Genomic DNA, 26,163 nt, shown 5'->3' on the forward strand with positions numbered 1-26,163 from the left:
CTCCTTTTCAGCTGCAAATTTTTGCTAATACTGTAGTGGTTCTGGTGAGCTTATAAGAAAAAAAAAAGCCACCCACCCACCCGCGGGAGATCGCGTCAAGTGAGCCCTGTGGCTAACGCCAGGTATATAGGGGAAAGGTAATCGTTAGATATTCCAGGCCAGGGGTCTTCAAACTTGGCCCTTCGATGACTTGTGGACTTCAACTCCCAGAATTCCTCAGCCAGGCAAGCTGGCTGAGGAATTCTGGGAGTTGAAGTCCACAAGTCATCGAAGGGCCAAGTTTGAAGACCCCTATTCCAGGCACAGGGCAGCCTGAAAGATCCTCCCCTTTCAGTTAAGAGTATGTAGAGTTCGGCTTTCTGTAAACGTGGCGAGGCTGAGCCCTGGCCCAAGATTAGGAGAACGGGACGGCGGAGAGAGAGGATTGCCTTGGGAAGGGAGTTCCCGTAGTTGCCACGGGTTGGCACCTCCTCCTCCTCCTCCTCCTCCCCCGCCGCTGGTCTTTCGCCACTCGGGCCTGTTCCTTTAAGAGCCGCCCCCGAAAGGACGTACTCGGTATCGCTTTGCAGACGATATCCGTGCGCCCGTTCGTCGGAGTGGCTGGACGAAGGAGCAGAAAGTTTACGGTTGGCAGGCTCCCACCCCGGGATGAGTGAATGAGTGGCCCCCGCTACTCCCGCCCCCTGCAGACGGCTTGCGGCGGCGTTGCGCTGGCTCCGAGTGGCACCGTCTCAGTCTCCCCCGGAGCGGAGGAAAGGCGCAGGAGTTCGTCCGCGCATGGCGCTGGTTACTGTATGTCGATCCCCATCGGGGAGTGGCCACTCGACCCCCACCGGCTGCAAGGTGAGCCCCCCCAAACGACCCGTGCCTTTCACGCTGGACAGGACTCTTGAAGATGGTACAGTCCTGCATTCTGTTCCGATCCTGCGGCCGACCCTCCTTTCAGACACGCTTTCCTCTGAGGACTTGTCCCCGTCCCTCCTTTCTGGGTTGGGCGACCGAGGATGTTTGGGCGCCTGTCCTACCTGGGCCCCTTCCCCGAATGTATTTGGCTTCCATCTGTCTTATAGATCACTGCAAACTGTGAGCAGGGTTTTGCAGAGAGTGGCCTCGGAGTTCACCATCTTGCTCGTGAAAAAAATAAAACGTGTACTTGAAGTTCCCTTAAGGGTAGTTCTCGGAAGAAGGGCAGGGAAAACAAAATCCGAAGGGAAAGAGTCAGGGGAGAGATTATCCGATTTTAGCAGGCCTCTCTTCCCCCCCCCCCCATACCGTGCATGTAGAGAAGCGCACTAGTGGATCTGGGAGAGGGGGAGCTTTGCCACACTCTAGGCAAAGTCTTTCCTCCCGGCTCCCCATGGATCCACTCTCCCACTTGCAGTATGGAAGGTAGATGCAATCATCCCCTTAACAGCATTGCTGTACTAGCATCCATTTTGCTTTACAATAGCCAAAAAGTGGCAAGAGGGTGGGTTTTTTTAAAAAAACAAAAACAAGGAAGTGATTTAGCTGCAACAGTACAATTTATAACATGTCCATAGATCTCTTTTCCAATAGATTGTAGTGGTTTGTTGAAAGGTGCTTCCCTTCTCTTCTTCCTAGACTGCTGCATTTCTATCCTCCCCTTGTATGGAAGCAGTTTAGGAAACCTGTCAAATTGTGGCCATTCTTTCCTCTCATTGCCATTAATATACTATTCTCTCTAATCAGTTTTCAACAGCCCAAGTTTCTGTGGGAGAAGTAGGCACTAAGAGTTGCTTGTCAGTAAGTTTCACAACATACTACTTCCTGTCAGCTCCTGGCAGACTGCAACTCATGAGACCAAGGAGTACTGCAGAATTATCTCTTGCATAATGGCCTCAAAGAGAAAGACTTTCCAGTCCATTATACCAGTGGGATAGAGCCTTAGGCTTCTTGCACCAGAGCATCTGTGCCTAAGCTTACATCTCAAGCCTGGCAGTCTGTGGGATGATCTTGAGTTTCAAGTGTAATTAGACATTGTGCAAAGAACTGGCAATTAAGAAGTGGCACAAATGCTGTTTGTTTGCTGTTTTTCCTTGATGCTTAGAAATATCACAGGAAATTGCCAACCAAATGGGAAGCACATAGATAAGATTATGCAAGAGCTCGAATTCAAGGCCAATCTAGGCATCCTGAAAAGGAAATGAGAGATAAGAGAAGACTGCCCAACTCATCTCTGCCTATCTATTTCCAAACCTTCGGAAGAATCTCTGCTGTTGTGAAGCTATGGCACAGAAAGAAAGAGTATACAACTTGGGGCATTAGCCAGATATTGGAGGTTACCTGGTGCTTGATTTGCTTTTGCTACTTACAAAACCAGGAAGGTTGTTAAATGCTAGTCTAACATTGTCTAATTGGAAGCATTTGACTTCACAGGAGCAATAACATATTTGGTTGGTAGAGAATAATGAGAACTAGAATAGTATAGTATCTAGGAGCATGAGCCAGAAAGTTTTTTTGTAAGAGTAATGTCACATAACTGGAATCTTATTGCCTAGCCTTGGGCAAGCTATTCAGCCTCAGCCTCACTATGTGCAATAGTCGTATATAGGGCTGTTGTAGACATTGCAAAAATAATACATATGCAATAGTCTCGATTTAAAGAAAGTTTTACTAGAATTCTAAAGAATAACTTCTATCTGTTACATCATGCAACTTAACAAATAGGTCTCATTACTGGAATGGGGGCACCTTGGCCTGCAGTTTTATGAAAGAGCGTGTGTTCCAGCCATTGATAGATTAAGAATTAGCAAAGCTATGAAAGCCACAATTATAAGACATTATCTTTTCTGTAAAACGAACCCTTATTTGGACCCAAAGCAAAAATTAATATAGCAGTTTTGTGCTCTGAACTGAAATTTAATCATCCTCCTTACTTCCTTTTAATGATGGAGACAGAGTTTCAAGATAGGAAAACAATCTTTTGAAATGTCTTATTATATTTAGTTAAAAATGTGTGCTGTCCTTCAAAGAAATGGTTTCTTACTTCCGATGCATAGTTGTTTTTCCATATTGATTCACCATAAAATGATCTGGATTTGAAGCATCCCATATACAAATAGCTACTTCTAATGCTCAATATTTCTTTAATTAAGAAAGCTTGGAAATATTCCATGGACCTTTATCATGAAAGTGTAGAACTGATTGGAAAGAGAGACATTTGCGTTTGAGGTTTGTTCTTTTTTAAAGTAAGTTTCAAACTCTTTTCATGTCAGCATAAATTGGGAACATACTAGTTTTACTGTGAAATAATAGAGAGAAATGCTTAGCAAGATTTCCCAAAGGGTGGCATTTGTTGCTGCCACTGCCAACATGCTTTCCTCCCTCCCTCCTTTCCTCATGTCTAGCTGAACAAGCAGAACAAATGATCTTAGAGACAGGCCATAGATTGGGGGACCAGAGTTCTGTAATGGAAGTCCTGTGAATGTTCAGGATTCTACAACGAAGTCCCCAAAAATATCTGCTTCGACCACAGAGGTATTAGGAATTGAAACATTATGTCATGCCAAGTTTTCCCATGCCAAAGCCAATGGCAGAAATAGTTGCTTGATGACTCCACATATTTGGCTTGGACATTGTTTTCTTAGTACAAAGGAAATTCTCTCAGATCACTACTAGGGATGGGTCCTATCAGTCATGGGCTATTCAGGGTTGACCCTTCATTTAAGCACCTAACAATGGTGTTAAATAGCCTTTGATGGTAGCAAATGTGAGCTTACCATTCCAATTATGTACAAGGAATGGCTTGTTTAAGTTATGAGATTACATAGTTCACAGGTGTGCAACCCGCGGCTCCAGAGCCACATGCGGCTCTTTCAGCCGTCTCCTGCGGCTCCCAGTCCTCTGCCATGTGCAGTCCAAAAAAAAAAAAAAGTGGGACTACAAAAGTTCAACCAATCAATTCAAATATGCAGGGTAGGTGCATATCTCGCCTTGGCTCCACTCTTCAGTCAAACCCTGTTCTGCACATGCACACATGTACGCGCATGCGCACACATTTTTTTGCGGCTCCCAGTTTTTCCTTTTGTGAGGGAACCGGTTCCGAGTGGCTCTTTCACTGTTTCAGGTTGCTGACCCCTGACATAGTTAATCATTTAATGAGCCATGTCTGTTTATATGTTAGTTTATGTTAGGATTTTGTCATGTCCCGCATTCTAGATCAAGAGACTTATTAAAGATTTAAGTGAAAGGCAACTTCTTGTGCTTCCTGTGGTTATTGAATTAGAATTCAGAGCTTCTGTTTAAATGGGAGGATCTGCCACAGCTTCTGAAAAGTTTTGGGAGAAGGGACCAAGCGAAGGCTATTGATGTTAGATGTGAAAAGCCAGCACTTCTTTTAACAGCAAGCATTGTAATCTGGAGAGAAATACTAATCAACATGGAAATCCCTTGCAGGATGAAGATGTTCCCAGGAGAAGACAATTGCAGCGACGGTAAGTACTGTAGTCATTGTTCCTAATATTCTTTATATAATCATTTTTTTAAAAGGTTATAGATTAACTGTAGGTCTTCCAGGCCCTGCCCTTGAAAATTTTCACACTTTTTTTAATCATACAAATTTAACTGCTGCCTCCACGTGCAACAGTTGAACATACTAGAAAAAAACAAAACACACACATACTCCTAGACAGGTTCTTTTTGAAACTTTAAAGAAATGGTTTCAGTTGTTAACTGTATGGTGAAGAAATGGAGAAATAACCATATACTGTATGAATGTTCCTGAAATGCTTGTTTAGGAGCTGAGTAATTTGCTATTCTTTGTCAGGAGTAAACCAGCACTAAAAAAAGAAAGATTGGAAGAATGTGCAACCATCTGAGATTTTTTTAAAAATAGAACAGATTGTTTCAAATTGTTGTGGAAAGGGTATATCCAATTTGCTAAAGACAAATACCATTCATGGAATTAAAAGTCCAAATTCTGATCATAAGCATATTGGAGCCAGAATCATATTTTTTCTAATCAGGAATGCAACATTATAACAGGCCTCCCCATTCTTTTTTGGACTGATGATCAGTTGTATATTTGAGAGCATATAATGGACACTGTGACAAAATGGTTGCTAGGGACATGCTTGCCTATTCATTAAATGGCTGCCATGGAGTACATAACCAGGTATCTATTAGTTGGTTGGTTGATTAAATGTACAAAATACTCATTTATCAGAACTCTATCGGGCATCTCTACTTCTTACTCCTCTAATACTATGTACCTTCCCACGCTAGCTGTATCTCTTTTTCAAGGTAGATAACACACTGCCAAAGAGAGACTCAGTACCAATCACCCACATTTTTTCTAAAATATTTATGAAGCCAAGAAGCTTTTGGATATAAAAATAATGCTGGAGACTAATGCCTTGAATGTAGTATGCTTGCTCCCTTGCCTTTCTTCTTTGTAATAGGTTTTAAATAGGTTTTAAAAGATTTTTATACAAGGTGTGGTGAAGAAAGGGTTTTATAGGAAGGTTGTTTCTCATAAGATCCATGCTGAAGATTTCTCTCATAGGGAAAATACTTCATTTTGTGCTGCAGAAGTGTGATAGTTGCATATTGATTACTAAAACATATACTATGAAAAAAAACTCTTAGAGACAAGTATAGAAAATAGGATAAAATATCCTCCCAATTTATATATATGGAAATATATTTATATTCAATTTCTAACAGTGTCAGAGAAAGGTCCCTTATGAAAATAGAATGAAATTATCCCTCCCCCTCTGAAGCAATATTTACTATTTTTCAGATAGACTATTTTTCTTGTAGGAGTTGATCAGTGAAAAAATGAACCATTTAGACTAATGTTGCTTCTTTATTTTAAATCGACATTTCCATATAGCTGTGCTTTTAAAACGATGTAGAGGTATAGTTGCCCACGTTCCTGTGTGTCACTGTAGAAAGCCCTTTAATCTTTTTCCCTTATTTGTCTTTCCCCACACACTTTTATAGAAATATAAATGCTCAAAAAGTGAGGGTGGTTTGTACCATAACCCCTTGGATAACTTTAAGAAATGTCAAACAATACCATCTAAAACTAAACAATACATAGGTATTTAATATGGCTCCTTCAGTCTTCATTATGTTTGGACTTTTTAATATATTCCTTAGAGGGAAAACTGTTTTTGTTTTGGCTTTATTTTAATGTCAAAACCAAGTGTTGTTTTAAATTCTCAGTCATGGAGGTTAATGCTTCAAGCCAGCAGAGTTTTTATTCATTTTCCTCTGTACATTCATTTTTTTCTGTACAAAATAGCTGACTGATTACAGGCAGCCTTTGACTCATGATTACAATTGGCACAAGCATTTTGGTTGCTAAATGAAGCAGCCATTAAATGAGGCATCAAGTAACTGCTTGGTGACCAAAATCCTGGCATTCCTGGCAGCCATTGTTAAGTGAGGATGGCAGGTTGTTAAGCAGATGGAGTCCAAGGCAAGGAGTGCCAGGGTGTCTCGGGGAGGTCAAGCATGAATTGGGGGTGCTGTGCCATGGTGCAAGTGCAGGGAAGACAGGGAAAGAAACCACAGCCACCCCTGGGAGCCTTAGCTGCTGCAGCCTGGCCCAGCAGGATAGTGAAAAGGTGCCACACCCCAGGAAGTGTTAAACACCTGAGAAGCAGCCTCCCACCCACTCCAGCACCAAATGCCTGGGAAGCCTCCACAGTGCAGCAAAATGGTACTATGCCAGGGGAGCACAAACACCCAAGAAGTTCTAATAAGATGGTACGAGGCAGCTGCCCCCCCCCCCCCCGGAAGTCTCAGAAAGCCCCAGTTCAGCCGCCCTCACTGCCCTGCACTCTGCCATGCCAGCCAACCTTCACTATTTTGTTTGTCCCCCTGCTGACAAGACATGTTCAGCTTGGTCCTTTGTGATATGCTATTGGCTGTGCCAGGCCTGCCTGCCTTACTTACTTACTTACTTATTTTTCAGAGTTCTAAACTTCCCTTCTCCCTGAAAGCCCCACTCTCCCCATTCTCCAACTAGGGCACGGCCTAAGCAGGTCTTTCAACATGAGTCTCTTTTTTCCCACCTTTTCTTCTTCAGCCACAGCTTTGTCATGGTCAAGGGAGCTGCTCTACTCCTGCCAGAAGAAGACAAATTGGAGGCGGTCCAGGAGGGTCCAGCAACCCCTCTAGACCAAACACCTAAAAGTGAAGATGCTATACCTGGGCAGCAAGAACTGCACTTACAGCAAATGGTGGGGCTGCTGCGGCCAGAAGACACTATCCAGCTGGTAAGATTGCTAATAACTGGAAGAAGGGATACAAACAACTAGACAAAAGGTAGAGACAGGAAAGGCATTGCTACTTGAGTCTCAAGAAGCCAGAAGTCTAGGCAGTAATGTCTCCCCACATTTCTTTCTACGACTTCATACTCCAGCGACATTTCTGATTCCAATTCTGCATTTTGCTGTCTGATTAGTAAAGATCTGGCATTCCTGTCAGACCAGATCACTTTGCCAATCAGTCTAAACTAGAAAGCCAATAAGGTCTTCCCTGACCTATCTTGTTTAAGGAACAAAGAGGGTTTTTTTCCCTGCTGAGCATCCTTCAATACCCAGGATGCTCAGCTTTTCTCTGTGACATAGCAAGGAACATTTCCCCGATTTTTAACATGATAGCTAATATAGCAATTAGTAATGGAAGAAGCGGCTTTGTTCTGCAGAAGCATTTTTTGTTTTTTATAAAAGACTAGTGGTTTACCACTGGTCTGCTTTTCCGTAATGCAATAAAACCTGCGTCTGAACCATATCACTCAAATTGCAGGTGAGATTTCATATAGTGTACCTAAATGCACCTCCAGGGAATTAACTCCATTTTGAAAAATGCAGAAGAATTTTGTCCTCATGTTCTGTTTTGCTCTCCCCCCCCTCCCCCCCCCACACATTCAATCATGCAAGTTGCCTCCTGCAAATTGCAGGACACACAAGTTTATTCCCTCAAGAGAAATTCTGGAGAATCCAGATTGTTTCCCAGGCTGATTCAGATTTTCCAAGTTGCTTCCTTCATATTACTACTTGTTCATGACCTGAAATAGCCTGCTTTTTCCTATCTCCTGTTGTGATACAAAACCAGAACTGATGCTGCTTGGCAGTCTTGTGAGAAATGAACTCAGCCCTGTCCACCTTCTGGGACTCTCTCTTCGGGCCCTCATTGTCCTTTGGGTGGGGTGCGGAAGAATTCCTCCCCTTTAGGAATTTAGATTTCAGACATTCAGCCAGGAGCTCAGCCACTTCCCCATTTATGGCCTGTGGGGCTCTTCGTCTCGTCTCTCGGGCGGGCAGCCAGACCTGGCGTCTCTGCTGAGCCTGATCCAAGTTTTGTCTCTGAGGCCTCTGCTGGGAGATTTCCAGATGGGTTTAAATAACTTTTGTTTTCCTTTTTTTTCCTTCTTCTTAGAGAGTGAGTCATAGCAGCCTCCAAGCATCAGGAACAATTTCAGGCAATGGCTATCAAGTTGTGTTCTGATAGACCCCGACTCCTTTTGGAAGCTTACTAGGGGTTGTTCAGTTAGAAAAAAAGTTATAGTGGACACATTACTCTGAACATCGGTTGATTCTGTATTGTGGATTTCCTCTTGCCAAGTGAAAAATGAGTCAAAATATGAATGAACGAACATCTGTTGGGGGTCCTCTCAGTTCAAGAGCTCCAAGGCTTTTGTCCAGTGCTTCCACATCTAGCTTAAGAATCTTTGCCAAGCTGCTGGTTTCCCATGTCATCTGATAGTGTGGACCCTGTGACCAAAGGGTTTGTAAAATCTAGGCTGGAATCACACTCCATACTAACTTGATACTGATTCCTCAAAGGAGACTTAAAAACATTAATTTCGTATTTGCTTTCTGAAGATGCAGATATTTAAGGGGCCCATTTCACCCTCTAAGATTTCTGACACTATCCCCAAATAGACCTTGGCACTATCCATTTTTGATGTGTGACTAGGAGCAACTGCAGAGTGTGATTGTCACCTGATTATCAATATTCGCACAAGATATCAATAGCCAGACTGGAGAGAAAAATATAAAATACAGTAGTAAATATTATTTAAAAGTTAAATAATATTTCTAAGGAATTGATAGAATTCACCTTTCCTTGTCTGTATGAGATTAATAATTAAAACAAGCCATTACCATACTAATCATATTAAATGTCTTGCAGATATTCAGCATTTTAGAAGATTAGCCACAGAAGGCTATTAAGGAATCACTCAAAATGGGGGTAAAATGTTAAAACTAGCTTGTTCACACACATTAATCAGTATAAACTAACTAATAAATAAATAATGTATTGTGTGAATGTACTTTAAAATTCGAAGCCTCTTAACTTAAAAAAGAAACAAAATTTCTTAGGATGAATAAATAATAATAATAATAATAATAATAATAATAATAATAATAATAATAAACAACCTTTATTGTCAAAGTACAACATGTGTACATTGAGATTAGCTGAGCCTCTCCCCGTGCTCCCTCCCCCCAACACAGTGACAACAAACCCTCCATCCTACCACACCATGTGAACCAACTACACCACACACCAGCCTCCCAAGTCAATTCTGCATAAGTTCACAGAGATTATATCCCATTCAAAAGCCTAACAGCCCACGGATAAAAGCTGTTTTTCAGCCTGTTGGTACGGCTGGCTATACTCCTATATCTCCTACCCGATGGTAGGAGAGTAAAGAGATACCGTCCAGGGTGTGAGTCGTCCCTGAGAATTTTCCTCACTCTTCCATGGCAGTGAGCCCTGGCAATGTCATCCAGTGGTGTCAGGGGACAGTCCACAATGTCTTGTGCTGTGCTCACTACCCTCTGTAATACTTTCCTGTCCACGGCTGTCAGACCAGCATACCAAACCACAATACCATACGAGAGGACGCTCTCTATAGTAGACCGGTAAAAGAGGGTCATTAGCCGTTGCTCTACCCTGTTCTTCCGCAAGACCCTAAGAAAGTGAAGCCTCTGTTGGGCCTTTCTAGCCACCTGGGTTGTGTTAACTTTCCAGGTCAGATCTTCACAGAGGTAGACTCCCAGAAATTTAAAGGAGGAAACTCTCTCCACACAGTCCTCCCCGATGTAAAGTGGGGCAGGTTCCTCCTTTTTTCTCCGGAAGTCTAACCATCTCTTTCGTCTTGCCAATGTTTAGGTGCAAGTTGTTGTTACTACACCATATGGATAGTTTTTGTACCTCTGCCCTGTATGCTGTCTCATCCCCACCTGTAATAAGGTCCACCACAGTTGTATCATCTGCGAACTTGATTATGACAGTCAGATGATACACAATCATATGTGTATAAAGAGTACAGGTAGGGGCTAAGCACACAGCCCTGTGGCGTGCCGGTGCAAAGCTTCAGGGAGGTGGACAAAGCAGACCCAACCCTCACTGTTTGTAACCAGTCCCTAAGAAAGTCTTGAATCCAATCGCAGATGGCGAGGGAGAATTTCAAGTCAGTCAGCTTCTCGATGAGAATGCTCGGCAAAATGGTGTTGAAAGCCGAGCTGTAGTCAACAAAAAGCATCCTGACATAACTTCCAGGTTTCTCGAGATGACTTGCTACAGAGTGTAAAGCAGTAGCTATGGCATCGTCTGTCAACCTATTTCCCCTGTAAGCAAATTGATGTTTATCAAAGTCCAGTGGGAGGCATGTCCTAAGATGTTGGAGAACCAATCTTTCGAAGCATTTCATGACTACAGACGTTAATGCAATAGGTCTGTAGTCATTCAGGCACTCAACTGCAGTTTTCTTGGGGACTGGGACAATGGTAGCTGCTTTCAACCACGATGGTACACATGCCGTTTGCAAGGAGATGTTAAAAATCCTTGTCAGGACCCCTGCTAATTGGTCGGCTTGCAAGGAGATGTTAAAAATCCTTGTCAGGACCCCTGCTAATTGGTTGGCACAATTCCTGACCACTATCCCCAGCACCCCATCTGGACCTGCGGCTTTGCTGGGATTCACAGCCTTCAATACAGCTCTCACTTGGTGTTCACACAGGGTGAGTGGCTGAGAGTCAGAAGGCCGGCCAGCAGAGGTCAATTGCAAAATTCAGTTCTGTACCATAATCTGACTTTTTAAATTTAAATCTTGATATAGTATGATTTTACAGGTAAGACTTATACTTTTTGGAAATGAGTTTATAAACACCAAATGCAATACAAAGCTCACTTCAGGTTACTTGCAAACATGCTTCTCTTTTAGATATTTTTTTTAAGTTCTCAAAACAACTGCTTCTTTTCTGACTGGAAATTGAGCCAATAGCTGTCAAGAGAGAGTGAGGTTCTTCTTTTCTTCTAGGACTAGCTAGATTCAGTACGTATGTGTTGCTAACTATGATTTAGCATAAACCACATTAGTTGTAAGCGTTAACATGAAGTGTGGTCAAGACTCAGGGCTCCTAGTAGCTTCCATTTGCTTCTGAACAAAATCCTTCTCCTGGATCTATGGGCAGCACCACATATTTTCATGGTGGAGATTATATTGATGTACGTATGTAAGTGACACCAGAAGGTAAACATGCAAGACTAGTGTGTTTTCTTCCTTGCAGGCTGTGAGACTGGAGTCAGCGCGAGTTCATAGAATCCGATACTTGTTGGTGGTCTCAGCAACGGAGAGGGAGAGCAAGAACGAGATGGTGCTTTTAGGGGTGGACTTCCCTGATGAAAGGTGAGGTGGCAAGGGTGTGGTGGTACCAGGAAAATATGAGGGATTGTACTGAGAAATAGAATGGCTAGGTTCACACATCCCAATAACACACACCATACTTTAGTTTCGTCTCAGCATGTGGATAAACCATGATTTATAAACCTTAATTCTGGTTTTCTCAGTGAAATTTGGCTAATGCAATGGATTAACTCAGCTCCACCTACAACTGAGGCTGCAGTTTTATCTGCCCTGGGAATCCATTGGCTGAGCTCTCACTAATCTGAGGTCCTCTTTATCAATTTTTCAGTAATGATTGGTAATGACAGAAAATGTTCTGGAAAGCAAAATGTATTTGACCCTATTAACCATACCTGCATACCTAAACTACCCTGCAAATTAACTGGGAGTCGGATGTTCTTGCCTGTCTACTTCCAATCAACCCATTGATTCCAATTTAGCCTGTCATCCTGTCATGCCACATAGTACCACTTTCTGAATAATGATTTTTATTGTATTTTATTCTTGCCCTGTGAACCGCCCTGAGTCCTCAGGGAGAAGGGCGGTATAGAAATATTATTAAATTAAATTAAAATTAAATTTGTGGAAAAATGGAAGAAGAGAGAGTATTAGTTCTTGAGTGGTTTACTTTAAATCATATTCAAAAGCCAAATTTAACGATGTGGATTGATAAATGGAACCTAAACTAAATGGCTGCAAAGTACTTTGCTTGGGCTGCCTCTGAAACCTATGCAGAAACAAAATGCAATTGATATAAAATGCAGTGGCCTGTATGCTGGGAAGTGAAACCATTGTAGCCATTGAACACCATGGTATTTTTCTAAAGGACTACATAACTTCTAGATATCTCTAGAATCAGGTCTTCAGTCTACAATCTAGCCTGACTGCACATTCCAAGGATGGATATACAAAACCCTCTAAGTACAGGAGGTTGTTGAGGGGAAAGCTGGAGGTAAAGTTTCTCTGTTGCAGACCCTATTTTCTTCAGTACCCTCCCGGGGGAGGTTCAATTGGCAGCCACCTGGTGTAATTTAGGAACATTATCATTCCACAGAGACTTGAATAGGTCATTGTAATTATCACCATTGTGAAGGTGTGCCAGAGGGCAATTATTGTAATGCAGTTTAATTCTTTTATTGAGCTTGTATTTTATTATTTTGGGTAAATAGCTAGGAGTCATTCTTGGAATTTGGTGCTATTATTAGAAGTAAACAAATGCATCTGTGGTCCTGTTCATAAGCCCCTTGTTGTCTTCATAAAAGTAAAAACCTTCATTAAAACTATCTTAAGTTTTGCAGTTGTTCCTTACCTCATGCATTTGTAGCCAGCTATATATATATCATTCCCTGGTCAAACCAGTTTGGCAGTTCGTAGAGATTTCTCTCTCTCTCTCTCTCTCTTTCTCTCTACTGTTTTTCCAAAGTGAGTTCTCCCAGAACTTTCATTTATGAGTTCAGCTGGAAGCAAGCAAAGTTTGCCACAGCAGAATTTAAAATCAAGAAGCAAAATAAAAATGTTTTGTGTTTCCTTCTTAGCCACCACAAATATTTCCTGCCTGCATAATAAAATATAGTAGTCTCTCTGCTATGAAACATCTGTTTGACTGAAAAATTGTTGATAATATATTTATTTTTACAGTATTTATCAAATGATTGCAAGTTTAGGAAAGGACACAGATAAGGGCCAAAGAAACTAGTCTCCAAAGCAAACATGCCCTATAATGCTTGTTTAGAGAAGGGGTGTCAAACTGCCGACCTGCAGGGCAGATGCGTCATGCCGAAACCGCACCCACCCCATTATCGGCAATGGGGAAAAAGTCGTGATACGTCACGACACATCATGTGACGTTGCACGTTTGACACCCCTGTTTTAGAGGCTGTCTAATTCCTTCTTTCTCTCTTTCTCAATCAGCTTGGCTACCTGCACACTGGGTATGGTGCTTCCACTTTGGAGTGACACACAGGTTTTCCTTGATGGCGATGGGTAAGATCACTCATATTCCTTTTTACTGTTCCATATCTTTGCAGTTTTTGGTTTATTTTAAGATTCTATCACAGGGGTGTCAAACTGCCGGCCTCTGGGCCGGATGGGTCATGCCGAAACCGCGCCCACCCCAGCTCCGGCAATGGGGAAAAACCCGCGATGCGTCGTGACACGTCATGTGACCTTGCAAGTTTGACATCCCTGTCCTGTCAGGAGCTTGCTTTGCATACATAAATAGATTAGTATAATGAAAAATCATAATAAATGTGTCTGGTTTTATTTTTATGTCACAAGTGTTCACATGGAATAAACAGGTGATGTCCTCTCTACTTTTACAAATAGAAGTGGCATAAAGTATATTCTAAACCACTAGGAGATTTCATTTGTTTCTAGGTTAGATCCTTCACTTTTTATCTTATGGAACTAACCTTTTCTGTACTGTATTCTCTTCTATCTGCTCCTTTTTTAAAGATCCTTCCCTTCTGCTGCAAGTCACTATAACATCCCCTCCCAAAAAACTGATGAAATGTGATGTTATAATGCAATGGCCTTTTGTTCTTACATCATGAACCACCGGAAGCAAGTATAAAAGTTAACTAGCTTGTATTTTAATATTACAGAGCCAGTTATCTCATTTTCTCTGCCCCCCAACTGTATCTTTCCAGAAGCTACTTCTGCTGTACCTGCATTTTATTACATTTGTTACCATTCTCAAAACGGCAACATATCACAATCATTATGCATGGCCCTTTTAAAAAATAAAATTTAAAAAAGCTCCTGCCCAAATAGATTTACAGCTTAAAATTTAATACTGTAGTAGCCATGAGAATATATCAACCACAATAAGCATAAATGGAGGAAGAACATGTGTGTGGCGGGATTAAAAGCAGCAGATTTCTTTAATTGTTTTACATGGCCACTCATCTCAAATGCATGATTCTGGGCAGCTAACAATATCTAAACCAATAAAAATGATATAATGAAATAACATAAAGAGCAATCAAGAAAAAAAGCAACAACCCACACCAGCACTAATTATAATAGTTAACACAACCAAGAAATGACTTACCCACTGTCAGGGTTCCAGGTTCAATGACAAAATCAAGCCTTTAAGCCAGGGGGGTCTTCAAACTTGTTGGCCTTTTTATGACTTGTGGACTTCAACTCCCAGAATTCTTCAGCCAGCGTGCCTGGCTGAGGAATTCTGGGAGTTGAAGTCCACAAGTCATAAAAAGGGCCAAGTTTGAAGAGCCCTGCTTTACATCCTTGCAAAAGGCTAGCAGGATTGTGTGAGTCTGATTTCTGGGGGGATGTTGTTCTAGCAGTCAGGCCCCACTACAGAAAAGGCTCTTGTTCTATAAGTCTTGCAAGGCAGTCCAGACAAGAAATACCATCAGTACTACTAACTCTAGCTTCATTGTAAGGTTTAATAGAAGCTTGCAAAACTGAAAGTATTTCCTCCTTTTCTTTTACTCTCCAGAAAACTAGGGAGGGTCCCTCATCAAAGGTTTCCTCTGGCCCTTCCTCTTCTCCTGTGAACTGAGATATCTTTTACATGCTGGTTGCTGTCTCTCCTGTCTCCCAAGGTCAATCCCTCATACTATTACACTTCCAGGGTCCAGCTAGATAGCACTGTCTAATGGATGGGGCATACTTCTCTTGCCAGATCTAATGGGACAAGTTGATACTACTGGGAGAAATGGTCCCACCACTCATGCAATAGGTAGGAGAGCTTGAAATCATAGAATGTCCTTTTCAAAATTCTAGGTCCAGAAATATCGATCTGTTCAGAACTCTTTAGAAAGCCATCCCTCTCTCTCACATTCAGAGAAGTGATTGGTGGCAATGCAAAGAAGGGGGAGAGAACAGAACAGCAGGGAACCCATCAGTTGCTTTCCTAAAACTTTCCCACATTCAGCTGTGTCCAGGAAGCAGCCTTACTGCTAAGACACAGTAAAGGAACCTCGTGGAGACAGTGCTTTCAATATTTTCCTCCCCCATTGGAGTTGCTTTGTGAATGTGCATTTTGTGCCCCAATACAAAGTTGTGTGCTCACCTCTTCTTGCCAATATAATTCCATTAATTTAATCTTGGTTGCTTGCTTCTATAAAATCCTTTATAGTTAAAATGATTTTATATATATAAACCAAGATTCTCTAGGATTATTATTGAGTTAGTTATCCTTAGCATGAAAGGGATGCGGTGGCTCAGTGGGTTAGGACGCTGAGCTTGTCGATCAGATTTGGCGGGTCAAATCCCGAGTGCCACGTAACAGAGTGAGCGCCTGTTACTCGTCCCAGCTTCTGTCAACCTAGCAGTTCGAAAGCACGTAGAAATGCAAGTAGAAAAATAGGGACCACTACGGTGGGAAGGTAACAGCGTTCCGTGTGCCTTTGGCGTCTAGTCATGCCGGCCACATGACCACGGAGACGTCCTCGGACAAGCGCTGGCTCTTCGGCTTTGAAACAGAGATGAGCACCGGCCCCTAGAGTCGGAAACGACTAGCACGCATGTGTGGGGGAACCTTTATCCTTAGCATTCATGTGCCACTCTTCAAAACCAGATTTTCCAGACTGGCCTATAGAACAACTATGCAATTTAGAGAGCAGGGGAGGTAGGAGAGACATAATAACTTTAATAGGTAGAATCTATTTTTAGAAATCATGGATTAATACTGTTGCCATTCCAAAAGGCAGACACAGCCCAGTATAATTTTCTCTTGTGTTGGGGAGAATGTCCATTTTTCCCCAGCTAAAAATGGAGTCTAATATTGTGGGATAGTTCAAGCCAGTTACGCAACTGTCCAAACTCTTGCATTCTTCTTTACCACATTCCAGATATCTGCCTTCTTCCTGGAGTACAAAGTTACTTAAAAGTTGACTCTCCCATTCTTTCTTAGGGGCTTCAGCGTGACATCTGGGGGACAAACACGGATCTTTAAGCCTATCTCTGTCCAGACAATGTGGTGAGCAAGGCTCTTGATTGGATGAATAATGTTTAAGATATTCATAGAAGGCAATAAATGAATATCGGGAAAGATACTGAAACTATTATTGCTGCTGTGAAGAAAACAAAAATCTGTTGCATTTTTCTAATGGCAGCAGTAGCTGCCAAGGGGTTTAAAATGTGAAAGCAAAATTAGGAGATCTATTAGCTGTCAATCGTATTTATTTAAATTTTAAAAAATTAAGGTTATTTTATGGTGCTTATACAGTATTGCAAATATATTCAGTTGCCCTATAGTCAATAACTGTATCTGAAAAATGAAAGGATGGGGCTAACTGCTACAAGTTATGGTAGCTCTTGGATGTGATCTCTCCTTCTCTGAACACTTTTAAATATGACTTAATATTCTCAGGGTCTAATTGCTCTCTCTGCTCTCAGGTCAGCACTGCAAGTGCTGCACAAAGCATGCAGCGAAGCAGTCTCCAACAACTATTTTCCTGGAGGGGGTGCATTGAACTGGACCGAGTGGTATCAGAAGGCTGTGAATTCTGACCAGAGCTGCATTAATGAGTGGCTAGCCATGTCTGACCTGGAATCTGTGCGGCCCACGTCTCCCTCCATCTTCTCAGACCAGTCAGTGATGCCCCCTTTCCCCCTGGAGCTAATTGTAGGCTTTCAGTGGACTTGTGAGGGTTCCTAGAAGGATTTTACACAGTACACTAATCCCAAGCCCAGGCAATTTTTGGACAACCATCCTAGTCGGCCTAGTGCATACCATGCCCCATTCTTGAGTCTTGCCTCTGAAGTCCAGCCCAATAACCTAGACTGGAAGATTCCAATGGGGGTGGGAGATGTTATTCAAATCCCATTATAAATCCTGTGGCATTTTTTTTAGGCCTAAAGGAATAAATTGCTATAAGGAAATATTAGACTTATACCCCTGCAGCCGAGAGGTGGGGGAACAGGTATCTGTGTGGGAAACCTGAGGTGATGGTGTTGGGAACAGAGTCTGGTGGGCCGAGAGCTTTGCCGACCCTCCATCTCTGTGCCTCAGGCCGACAGCACAGGACGTGACAGAGCGGATGATCCGGGCCAAGCTGCGTGAGGTGATGGGCACCACTGACCTGGAGAGCATCACCTCCAAGGAGGTGGGATGTTGGGACCAGAGGACCTTGGAATAGGAGGTGATGGGGGTGTGGGGGAAAACAGGAATGACAAAAGTATGTGAATAGATGGGACTATAAGCACAAGAAACATGACAATGTTTAATAGGAAGAAAAAGGATTGGGGAGGATTGGGGAGCATCTGGGAAGTCAGAGTCTGTATGACAGGATAGTGAGTAGGGGGATGTGATTAGGAAAAAGCACAAGTGGAAGATAACATCAGTCACCTTCTTCCACAGATTCGTACAGAACTGGAGCAGCGGTTTGGCTGTAGTCTGAAAAATTACAAGGAGTTTATTGACAACGAAATGTTACTTATCATGGCACAGATGGATTGGCCTTCTAAGATCTTTGACTACCTCTATTTGGTAAGAAAATACGAGAGGGGTACCCTGTTGTCAGCCTTCCAGTGGTCAAGGATCCCAAGGATTACAATTGGGGCCTCTCGATTGGTGATGTATAGGGCATAAGGAACAGCCTTGAAGGACTGGAGAAAAATCAGCTACCAGGGTAATGACCAGACAAGCACAGATTAACTCCATTCTGAGAAACTAATCTAAGTAAATGTCTCAGGCCCCTCTCTAATTTACATGAAGATAAAGTGAGGGAGGACAGGAACACATTCAGACTTTCAAGATTCTATAGCTATTCCAATAAAAGTAGTCTTAGACATATATGACATTGGTTTCTTACTCTGTTCTACCATACAGGACTGATAGGTATCTTACTGCCACCTAAAAGCCTTACTCCCCAAGGAAGTAGTATCTTCTAGTGGCCCCCAACCTTTTTTGCTCCAGGGACTGGTTCCATGGAGAGAGGTTTTCTACGGACTAGAGGGTGCGTGGTTATAGGGCTTTGCCCATTTGCATGGCCCAGTTTCTGGCACACCACAGGGCAGTGCCAGTCAGCGGCCTGGGAGTTGGGGACCCCTGTTCTATCCCACAGGCCTCTGTTAGAAGTAGTATCATAGAAATCAGCCATCCTAACTGAATTCCAGTTCCCAGAACTCCAGTTAACATGGCTAATGTTTGATTTGGAATTCTGAAAGTGAAAATCTAGTAATTTTGGAATGGGCCTCATTGGAGAGTTTGTCACATAAAAAATGCGAAGGAAGGAAAAAAAACCCAGCCGGTTTTCAAACCACACTCACAGGCAGCCTCCTGAAGCTGCCCCTCCTTCACCCAAGCCAGCAAGAAGGATGGAGGAAAACCCACCCAGTCGCCGGCTATAAAGTGGGAAGAAGCAGGGGCCACTTCAGGAGGCTGCCTGTGGGTGTAGTCTCTATAGAAAGGGCTGGAGCACCACACTCAGCCCGCTGACGAAACCTGGGCCGCAACTCTGCGATTTCCTGTGTGGAAGAAAGGGAATTACTGCCTGGCTTTTTTTAAAAAAATAAATCTGTTGAAACACCTTTGCCCCATCTGTCCCTCTATCTCTGTACTGTTTAGGCCTGGATTTCTAAGAGTTGAGGCAGGTGTCAGGGTGTGGGAGGCCTGATTGCGGGCACCCTGAGATAAGCAGGCGGGGGCACATGGAGCAGCTCCATCCCCTTCCCCACCTGCCTCGCCTCAGCTCATGCAACCAGACAGTGGGATGGAGTGGGCGGGGGTCTTACTAGGGCTTATTGTGGGGGAAGGGCTTATATTAGGCACACTTGTAAAAAGCTAGGGCTTATTTTTGGGATAGGGCTTATTTTGGGGGAAAGTCAGTACTTGCTATTACTAACATTTAGTCCAGTGGCTATGTAGACATTTACGATAGTATAAATGGCACAGTTTCTTCCTGCTGAAGATTAGTGTCCTTTGGGGGTGAAATTGAAGCAAATCTTATGTCTGCCCTGAGCCTTGAAATAACAAGCTTCCCTCTGCCCCCAACATGAGCAGCTGAATTCTACATGATCTGTCCTCTGCTATTCGCTGTAGCAGAACTGAAGACTAATAAGTAGGGAAATAGGATAATACAGTTTCTTTAATAATGAGAATGTTATGTTAGATTCTGATCTTGAAGGAGATTCAGATCCTCGCCCCCGAATAGTGTCCTCAACAAATCCACACAGACTTAACAAAAGTCTGAAGAGATCTCTACCTTAATTAGCTGAGGGATTAGCTGGGTTCTAAAAATGAAAGATATCCCATTTCTGACACTATGTCCTATTCTCTTTAATGTCATTAAATGAAGCTCAGATATAATACTGTATTCTGTTGAGTGGGCTGCCAAAGGTTTGACAGGAAAAGGGAAAAATTGGGACCTGTTTGATCTACAATGGAGTTGCCTCTAGGGAAATTGGAAACTGCTTCATTTAGGAAAAACCTGGGTATGATTACCTTACTCTGTATACCCAGGGTATATACCCCAATGAACTTAATGGGACTCTCTTCTGAGAATATATACTTAGAATTGCTTTGGTAGATGCTATAATTATTTCAAGAAGTCACATAACATATGGATGAGGCCTGTGCATGCTTCAGAAATGACCAGTAGAGTTACTTTGGAACATGTGGGAGTAGAGCGCATAATCATTTTAAAGCAGTTGTGTCTTTCAGATTTCTACATTAATCTGAAAGAAATGCAAAATACATGTAAAAATTGATGCATTAAAACAACTGCACCTTTAGGGTGTGTTTTTTAAAGAAATAAGTTTTCAGGCTTGTATGGAATCTGAAAAAAGATACCTCTGTTTTAAAAAGGTGCTTTCTGAATCATTTTCAAATGTGCACACACATATATGTGCACACACACACACAACAAAATGGCAATTGCAAATGGCATTCATACATTTTAGGTGGATGATTGGTGAATAAGTGATCTCCAAAATACAGTGTTTATACTGGTTAGCAAATTACTTGCTGCACATTTAAATAGAACTTTGTGATCCTTTTTAACCTATATTTTCTCATATAGAATAGCATGAAAAAGTGTACTTCTATCCTGAAATGTACAGAGCAGGAAGGCTTGTACCACTGACTTAATGTATAGTTAGGTTCTGAATGTACTGCTACAAGAAGTCCATAATGCACATAAATTTGTTAACAGTTTACAGAAAATGAGAGTGAGTTGTGTGCCTTGTATTGTTCCTCCAGGGCTCTGAATGGAATGCAGCCAACCTTGAGGAACTCCAAAAAAACAGGTTTGTAATCTTTTTAAGTTGTTGCTCAGAGAACAATGCTAGAAGTTCATCCATGGACTTTGAGAGATAGCTATTTACCATGCCTCTCAGGTCAGACTTGTTGGAAGTACTTTCAACTCTTGGTTTAAGTTCCATCCTGAGGCACCAGGATGGAGGAAAATTTAGGACACAGGATAAGGCTGGGTAAATTGGGATAGAAAACACTGCAAAAAAAATTAGGTAGAATTAACAGTCTCTTTATGAGAGTGGATTGGGAAAACTCACTTGATTTCTTGCCTATCTTTAGAGTCAGCCATATCCTCAATGTGACTCGTGAGATTGACAACTTCTTCCCAGAGCATTTCACTTACATGAATGTGCGTATCTATGATGAAGAGGCCTCACAACTACTGCCCTACTGGAAGGAGACCCACAGTTTCATTTCAGATGTTCGGTGAGAATTGAGCATCAAGATAATTGTCATACACAAACATGATTGAACTAGCATGTATTGTAAAGAGTTTGATTTTGTCCTAATCCAGTTAATATCACTCCGTACACAGAAGCAGGCTTTAGTGTTTGTATGGAATGATTCAATTAAGAAAGAGTTTCATAAGAAACATCATCTCCTGTGAAATGCTATGTATGCATATATTGCATTTCAGTAACTATTTAAGAGGATCTGCAAAACTGGAAAGAATTTCTCCTTTTGCCTCTTTATTCACTCTTCCCTTTGACAGAGGCTGAGCACATCGTGTTTTATTCAGAACTGACATGGGCAAAGAAATAGTTTTTGACACAAACCACAAAGAATTATGTATGAGATCAAGAGATAGATAATACTTGCCTAATTTGCCAGAGCCACTAGTTTAAAAAAAACCAAGAAGGATTCCTGACTCAGGATCACCATCCTTGGTGGGAACAATCTCTGGAATAACCAGATTTCTTTCCAAAGCTATACTAAGCATTACTTATTTCTGAGGTCATTATCATAATATAATTATCTGTGCCTAAGGGAGTCAACCAAGATCCTGAAAGTCCTTTTCTGTTCTGGATGTTGTGGCAGCTCTGCTTATGGTCATGACTCTCCTTCACAGGACCCAAGGCTCTCGAGTATTGGTGCATTGCAAAATGGGAGTGAGCCGGTCTGGCTCCACTGTGGTTGCCTATGCCATGAAGGAATATGGTTGGTCATTGGAACGGGCTCTTGCTCATGTGCGAGAACGTCGACCAATTGTTCACCCCAATCCAGGCTTCATGAGACAGCTGGAACTTTACCAGGGCATGCTGGATGCCAGGTAATTGGAAGGGAAGAGGACATTATTGATGTAAAGGACAAAGGATGTGGAACGATATCCAGTTGCCTGATCCAGTCTTTCTAGTAAAATCAGTTCTCTTGTCTTGTACCATTTTAAAGGCAAATCTGCATAATGATGGCCTTTGGAAATGAAAAATTTGCCTGAATAGGACTTTACAAATAGGGTGCTAGTTATTCTGTTCCCACCCATTTGTATGGATTTTGTGGAAATTTCAGTGGGGAGCAGCTAAAAAAAGGTACTTTTGGAAGGAGCAATTAAGCAGTGGCAAATTTATTTTACAGTTATCTTCTGTGATTTCATTATAGGTTGATATGTTATTTAGCTCCTTATGAAAGATAGTAAGGGACACCTGCCATTGTCAATCTGCTACACACAAGAAGGAACCCTGTTACTCTTTACATCCCAGAATGTCATACCCCTCTTATGTCTCTATGCAGCCGTCACAGCAGCCTGTGGGAACAAAAGGCAGGAGATACCCCCTCAGAAGGTTCTTCTGATATAAGCGATGCCAGCAGTGATCATTCTGGAAGCCTCGAGTACGAGACTCTGAGCTCAGATGAAGAACCAGAAGTGCCAGTAACAACTCCCCAGTATTATTTTCGTCCTTTGCATGAGCCTTCTCAGAATCCCAGTCAGCCCCTGCCCCCCACAGTCAGCCCCCAGCTCATTCCTCAGGCAATAGAAGAACCTGGGGCATCAGATGATTCAGGAGCTGAGGAGGTACGGAGACACCTGGCTTCCATGAAAGTACCTGAGAAGCCAGCCATACTCCGACGGGAACGCATTAACCTTTATGCAATTATGCGCAGCATCAGTGAGATGGATAGCCCAGAACACACCTCTGTGACAGAAGGCACGCCTGAGGAAGAGGTATGGAATCGTGAAAAGGTACCTGAGCAGGAGTGAATGGAGAGCAGAAAAGAGACTGTTTACAACCTAGAATACAAGAAAGGAGTAAAACTGACTTTGGATATTTATTTATTTAAAACAATGGTTTCCAATAAAAGAAATCTTTGAAGTGCTTCACAATAGGAAGTACAATTACATTGAAAAACAGGGTAAAACAATAAATGAAAACATACTATTAAGAAGATGATGTTCACGACAGGTGGTCCTCAGTTAATGACCGATGGTTCAGCAACCATTTTTAAGTTACAACACTGAATCAGGAGACTTACAGCTGATCCTCAAAGTTGTGGCCATCACAGCATCCCTACAATCCTGTGATTGCGATTTACAACCTTCGCTGCTGGCTTCCAACAAACAAAAGTTAATGGGGAAGCTGGCTGGAGATTTCAAATGGCAATCACATGACCTTGTGCCTAACAACCATGGCAACTAACTTTCCATTCCTAATTATTATCATTAACCAGGGACTTCTTGTAATGTTGATACTGATATTAAAATATAAATCTTCTGGGTCCATTTTTTTTCAAGGGTAATGTCCTCCTAAAAGGGGAATGTATAATATCTTTTGTACTAAGATGGGAGACATAATTCAAAGCAAACCTGACTATGACCTCAGCTGAGCAAGCACCTTGTCAGGAATTAAATTTAAATTCATCTTCCAAAATCTGAAATACAGGACCTAGGTTCTGCTACAGATTGGACTGTCAGAACTAGAATTAAGTTAATGAAAGACCCTCTCTTACTAAGGGTTGTGTATGATAATTTGCTATGCCAGATTCCTGAAAGTCCCAAATCATTGCATAAATGAAGGTAGGTGACATTTCTGGGGCAGAGAGTTGCATCAGTCCAGGAGTAGGCAACCTCGGCTCTTTTATGACTCATGGACTTCAACTCCCAGAAGCTGACTCAGGAATTCTGGGAGTTGAAGTCCATGAGTCATAAAAGAGCCGAGGTTGCCTACCCCTGCATTAGTCTAATAAGGCAGGTCAGGAAAAGGATTAGAGCAAAAGGAATGGAGATGGGGCAGCCAGACTTAAAAAAGCTTAAGTGTAAAATTATTTAGCTAGATGCTTTTAAGACAGAATAAAAGCATGCAAGCCTTAGCTGTGGCTGCCCAATGTTTTGTCCCTAAAATATAACTCTTCCAATCTAGTTACATAGATATGTTAAGCAAGCACAATGGAAAGTGGAAGTTATGTGATGGAGGAAGTAGCAGTTTTAACCATTCAATCGTGTCCTACTCTTGGTGACTTCATAGGGAAGTCCTCTCCATCCTATCCTGTCAAGCACAGCTTCTTTCAGTTGTTGGATGTTCATCTTTGTATCAGCTTTGATGGTATCAAGCCAGTGAGTTCTTTGCTTGCCCCTTCTTCTTGATCCACTAACCATTCCTAGCATTGACTTTTCCAGTGAATTTGCATGCCTGACATGGCCAAAGTAAAGCCAAGGTAAATAAAAGAGAATCCAATGTGCCGATTGTTGATCTCTTCCTCTCTCAGCAGGTGTTTCTTCATGCTGAAAGGAAGATCTGTGATCCATCATCCCAAAGTAAGGAAAATGAAAAGCCAGTAACAGCAAAATTGTCTCTGCCAGGGGACCAGCGGGCACATGGACAGAGGCCAGGGCGAAGGGGCCGTAGCAGAGGCTCCAAAGTCCACGCTCAGCCTTGCAAACAGCTCTCATACCACCCGGCACCAGGCAAGGTGCATAAAGCTGTTCGGCACATGGAAGGGTCTGGCTCATGTGGGCGCAGGCCCCCCTTGCAGCACCGCCTCTCAGTGGCTCAGCTGGCTGATGCTGCCCTGGTGGTGAGTCGGACCAAGGAGTTTGAGGGACAGATGAATCCTGAAATTTCCAAGAAGCTCCAGTTGCCATCTTCCTTGCCATGTTCCAGGTCTCGACAGGTGGTGCGCCAGGCCAGTGTTGACATGGACCCCAGTTCAGTCTGAAGACCTTTTCTCTGCCTTTCCCCCTTTCTACTCTCAGTAAGCAAAGGTTTTCATGGAATCCCAGGATTGAAGATACATTTGTGATATTCGGCCTGAGGAAATACGTTTTTTGTACACTGCCTAAGGGGAGAGAAGTTCTCTACTCTTCAAGAGACCACAGCTGCTTTCCAAGTGCATTTCTTCTCCTTTCTATAGGAAATGGTAGCATCGGTGTGGAGACCACCAGTGTTGCTTTTGGGTTTACTCCATTTTTAGGTGTTACAGAGGTTCTAAGAGCCCTGAAGGTGTCTCGGTTTTAAGTTTCAAATGGCAGGGCTGTTTGGTCCTTTAATTTGCTTTGACTGCCTTCATATTCTGTTCTTCTCCAATCTGATATTTTTCAGATTTACGGACTGGAATTCTGGTCATCCTCACCCAGCACAATAGTGGAAATTGTAGTCAGATATGAGGCCTCCAAATGGGCCAAAGTTGTTTTGCAGAGAAGGTTTAAGACTGAATCCTCTCACTGTGATCCAAGTGGGGAATGAACTACTCTTTTTACTTTTGTGTACTTACAGTTACTGTGCCATTGCCAACTTCACACAGCCTGAAAATAAAATTCAGTCATTTTCCACTTGGTAATCTCAGGTTGTATGTCTTCTTTTGGAGCATATCTCTGTTCCTAATCCTAACCAAAGTAACAGGGAAAGAGAATAACTTTTCTTCCTCAAGTTAATGCTATCCACTCCTGAGGCTTTGCGAATTGACAAAAACTAGCTGGGTTGCTCTCATTTTTTTCTGCTGGGGCTGTGTTCGTACTTCATGCTAGACCATGCTTTGTCTAGTTTGGCTTCACCTGATATGTGATCTCCAATCTCACAATGTAGGTTTGTTCAAGAAAACATGGTTATAACAAACCATAGGTGAGCATGTTACAAGAATTCAGCCTGTAAGTGAAAACACAACCCATGGGACAAACAGCAACAAAAGCAACCCACAACTAACAAACCACGAAGCAAGTATTGGGTTCTTCACAACAGTTAATGAGATTAAGTTTGCCCAGGCTTATTAGTGAAGCAAAGTTGTTCAGGCCTGGTTTGCTATGTGATCCAAGTTAACAATAACTGGACCTGTTAAT

The 26,163-nt window shown here is 42.4% G+C and overlaps 1 protein-coding gene across 3 annotated transcripts; it reads left to right on the plus strand.

The window, feature by feature from the left end:
- The first annotated feature begins 276 nt into the window (after positions 1 to 276).
- Positions 277 to 25,659, plus strand: SSH3 (slingshot protein phosphatase 3). Of its 3 annotated transcripts, none has more exons than XM_081336584.1 (14): positions 299 to 843; positions 4,417 to 4,454; positions 7,058 to 7,247; positions 11,556 to 11,674; positions 13,583 to 13,654; positions 16,554 to 16,619; positions 17,039 to 17,233; positions 17,655 to 17,748; positions 18,003 to 18,131; positions 20,844 to 20,890; positions 21,177 to 21,323; positions 21,967 to 22,167; positions 22,626 to 23,058; positions 24,597 to 25,659. In XM_081336584.1, the coding sequence occupies exons 1-14, from the start codon at positions 778 to 780 to the stop codon at positions 25,044 to 25,046; spliced, it is 2,247 nt and encodes a 748-aa protein (XP_081192710.1). In that variant the 5' UTR covers positions 299 to 777; the 3' UTR covers positions 25,047 to 25,659. The 3 variants fall into 3 exon arrangements, with proteins under 3 accessions (XP_081192712.1, XP_081192710.1, XP_081192711.1); XM_081336585.1 differs by having other exon boundaries at positions 343 to 843; positions 24,600 to 25,659; XM_081336586.1 differs by lacking the exon at positions 21,967 to 22,167 and having other exon boundaries at positions 277 to 843.
- The last annotated feature ends 504 nt before the right edge of the window (positions 25,660 to 26,163 follow it).

Source organism: Vipera berus (assembly GCF_964194415.1).
Source record: "Vipera berus genome assembly, chromosome: 1".
Lineage (NCBI taxonomy): Eukaryota > Metazoa > Chordata > Lepidosauria > Squamata > Viperidae > Vipera > Vipera berus.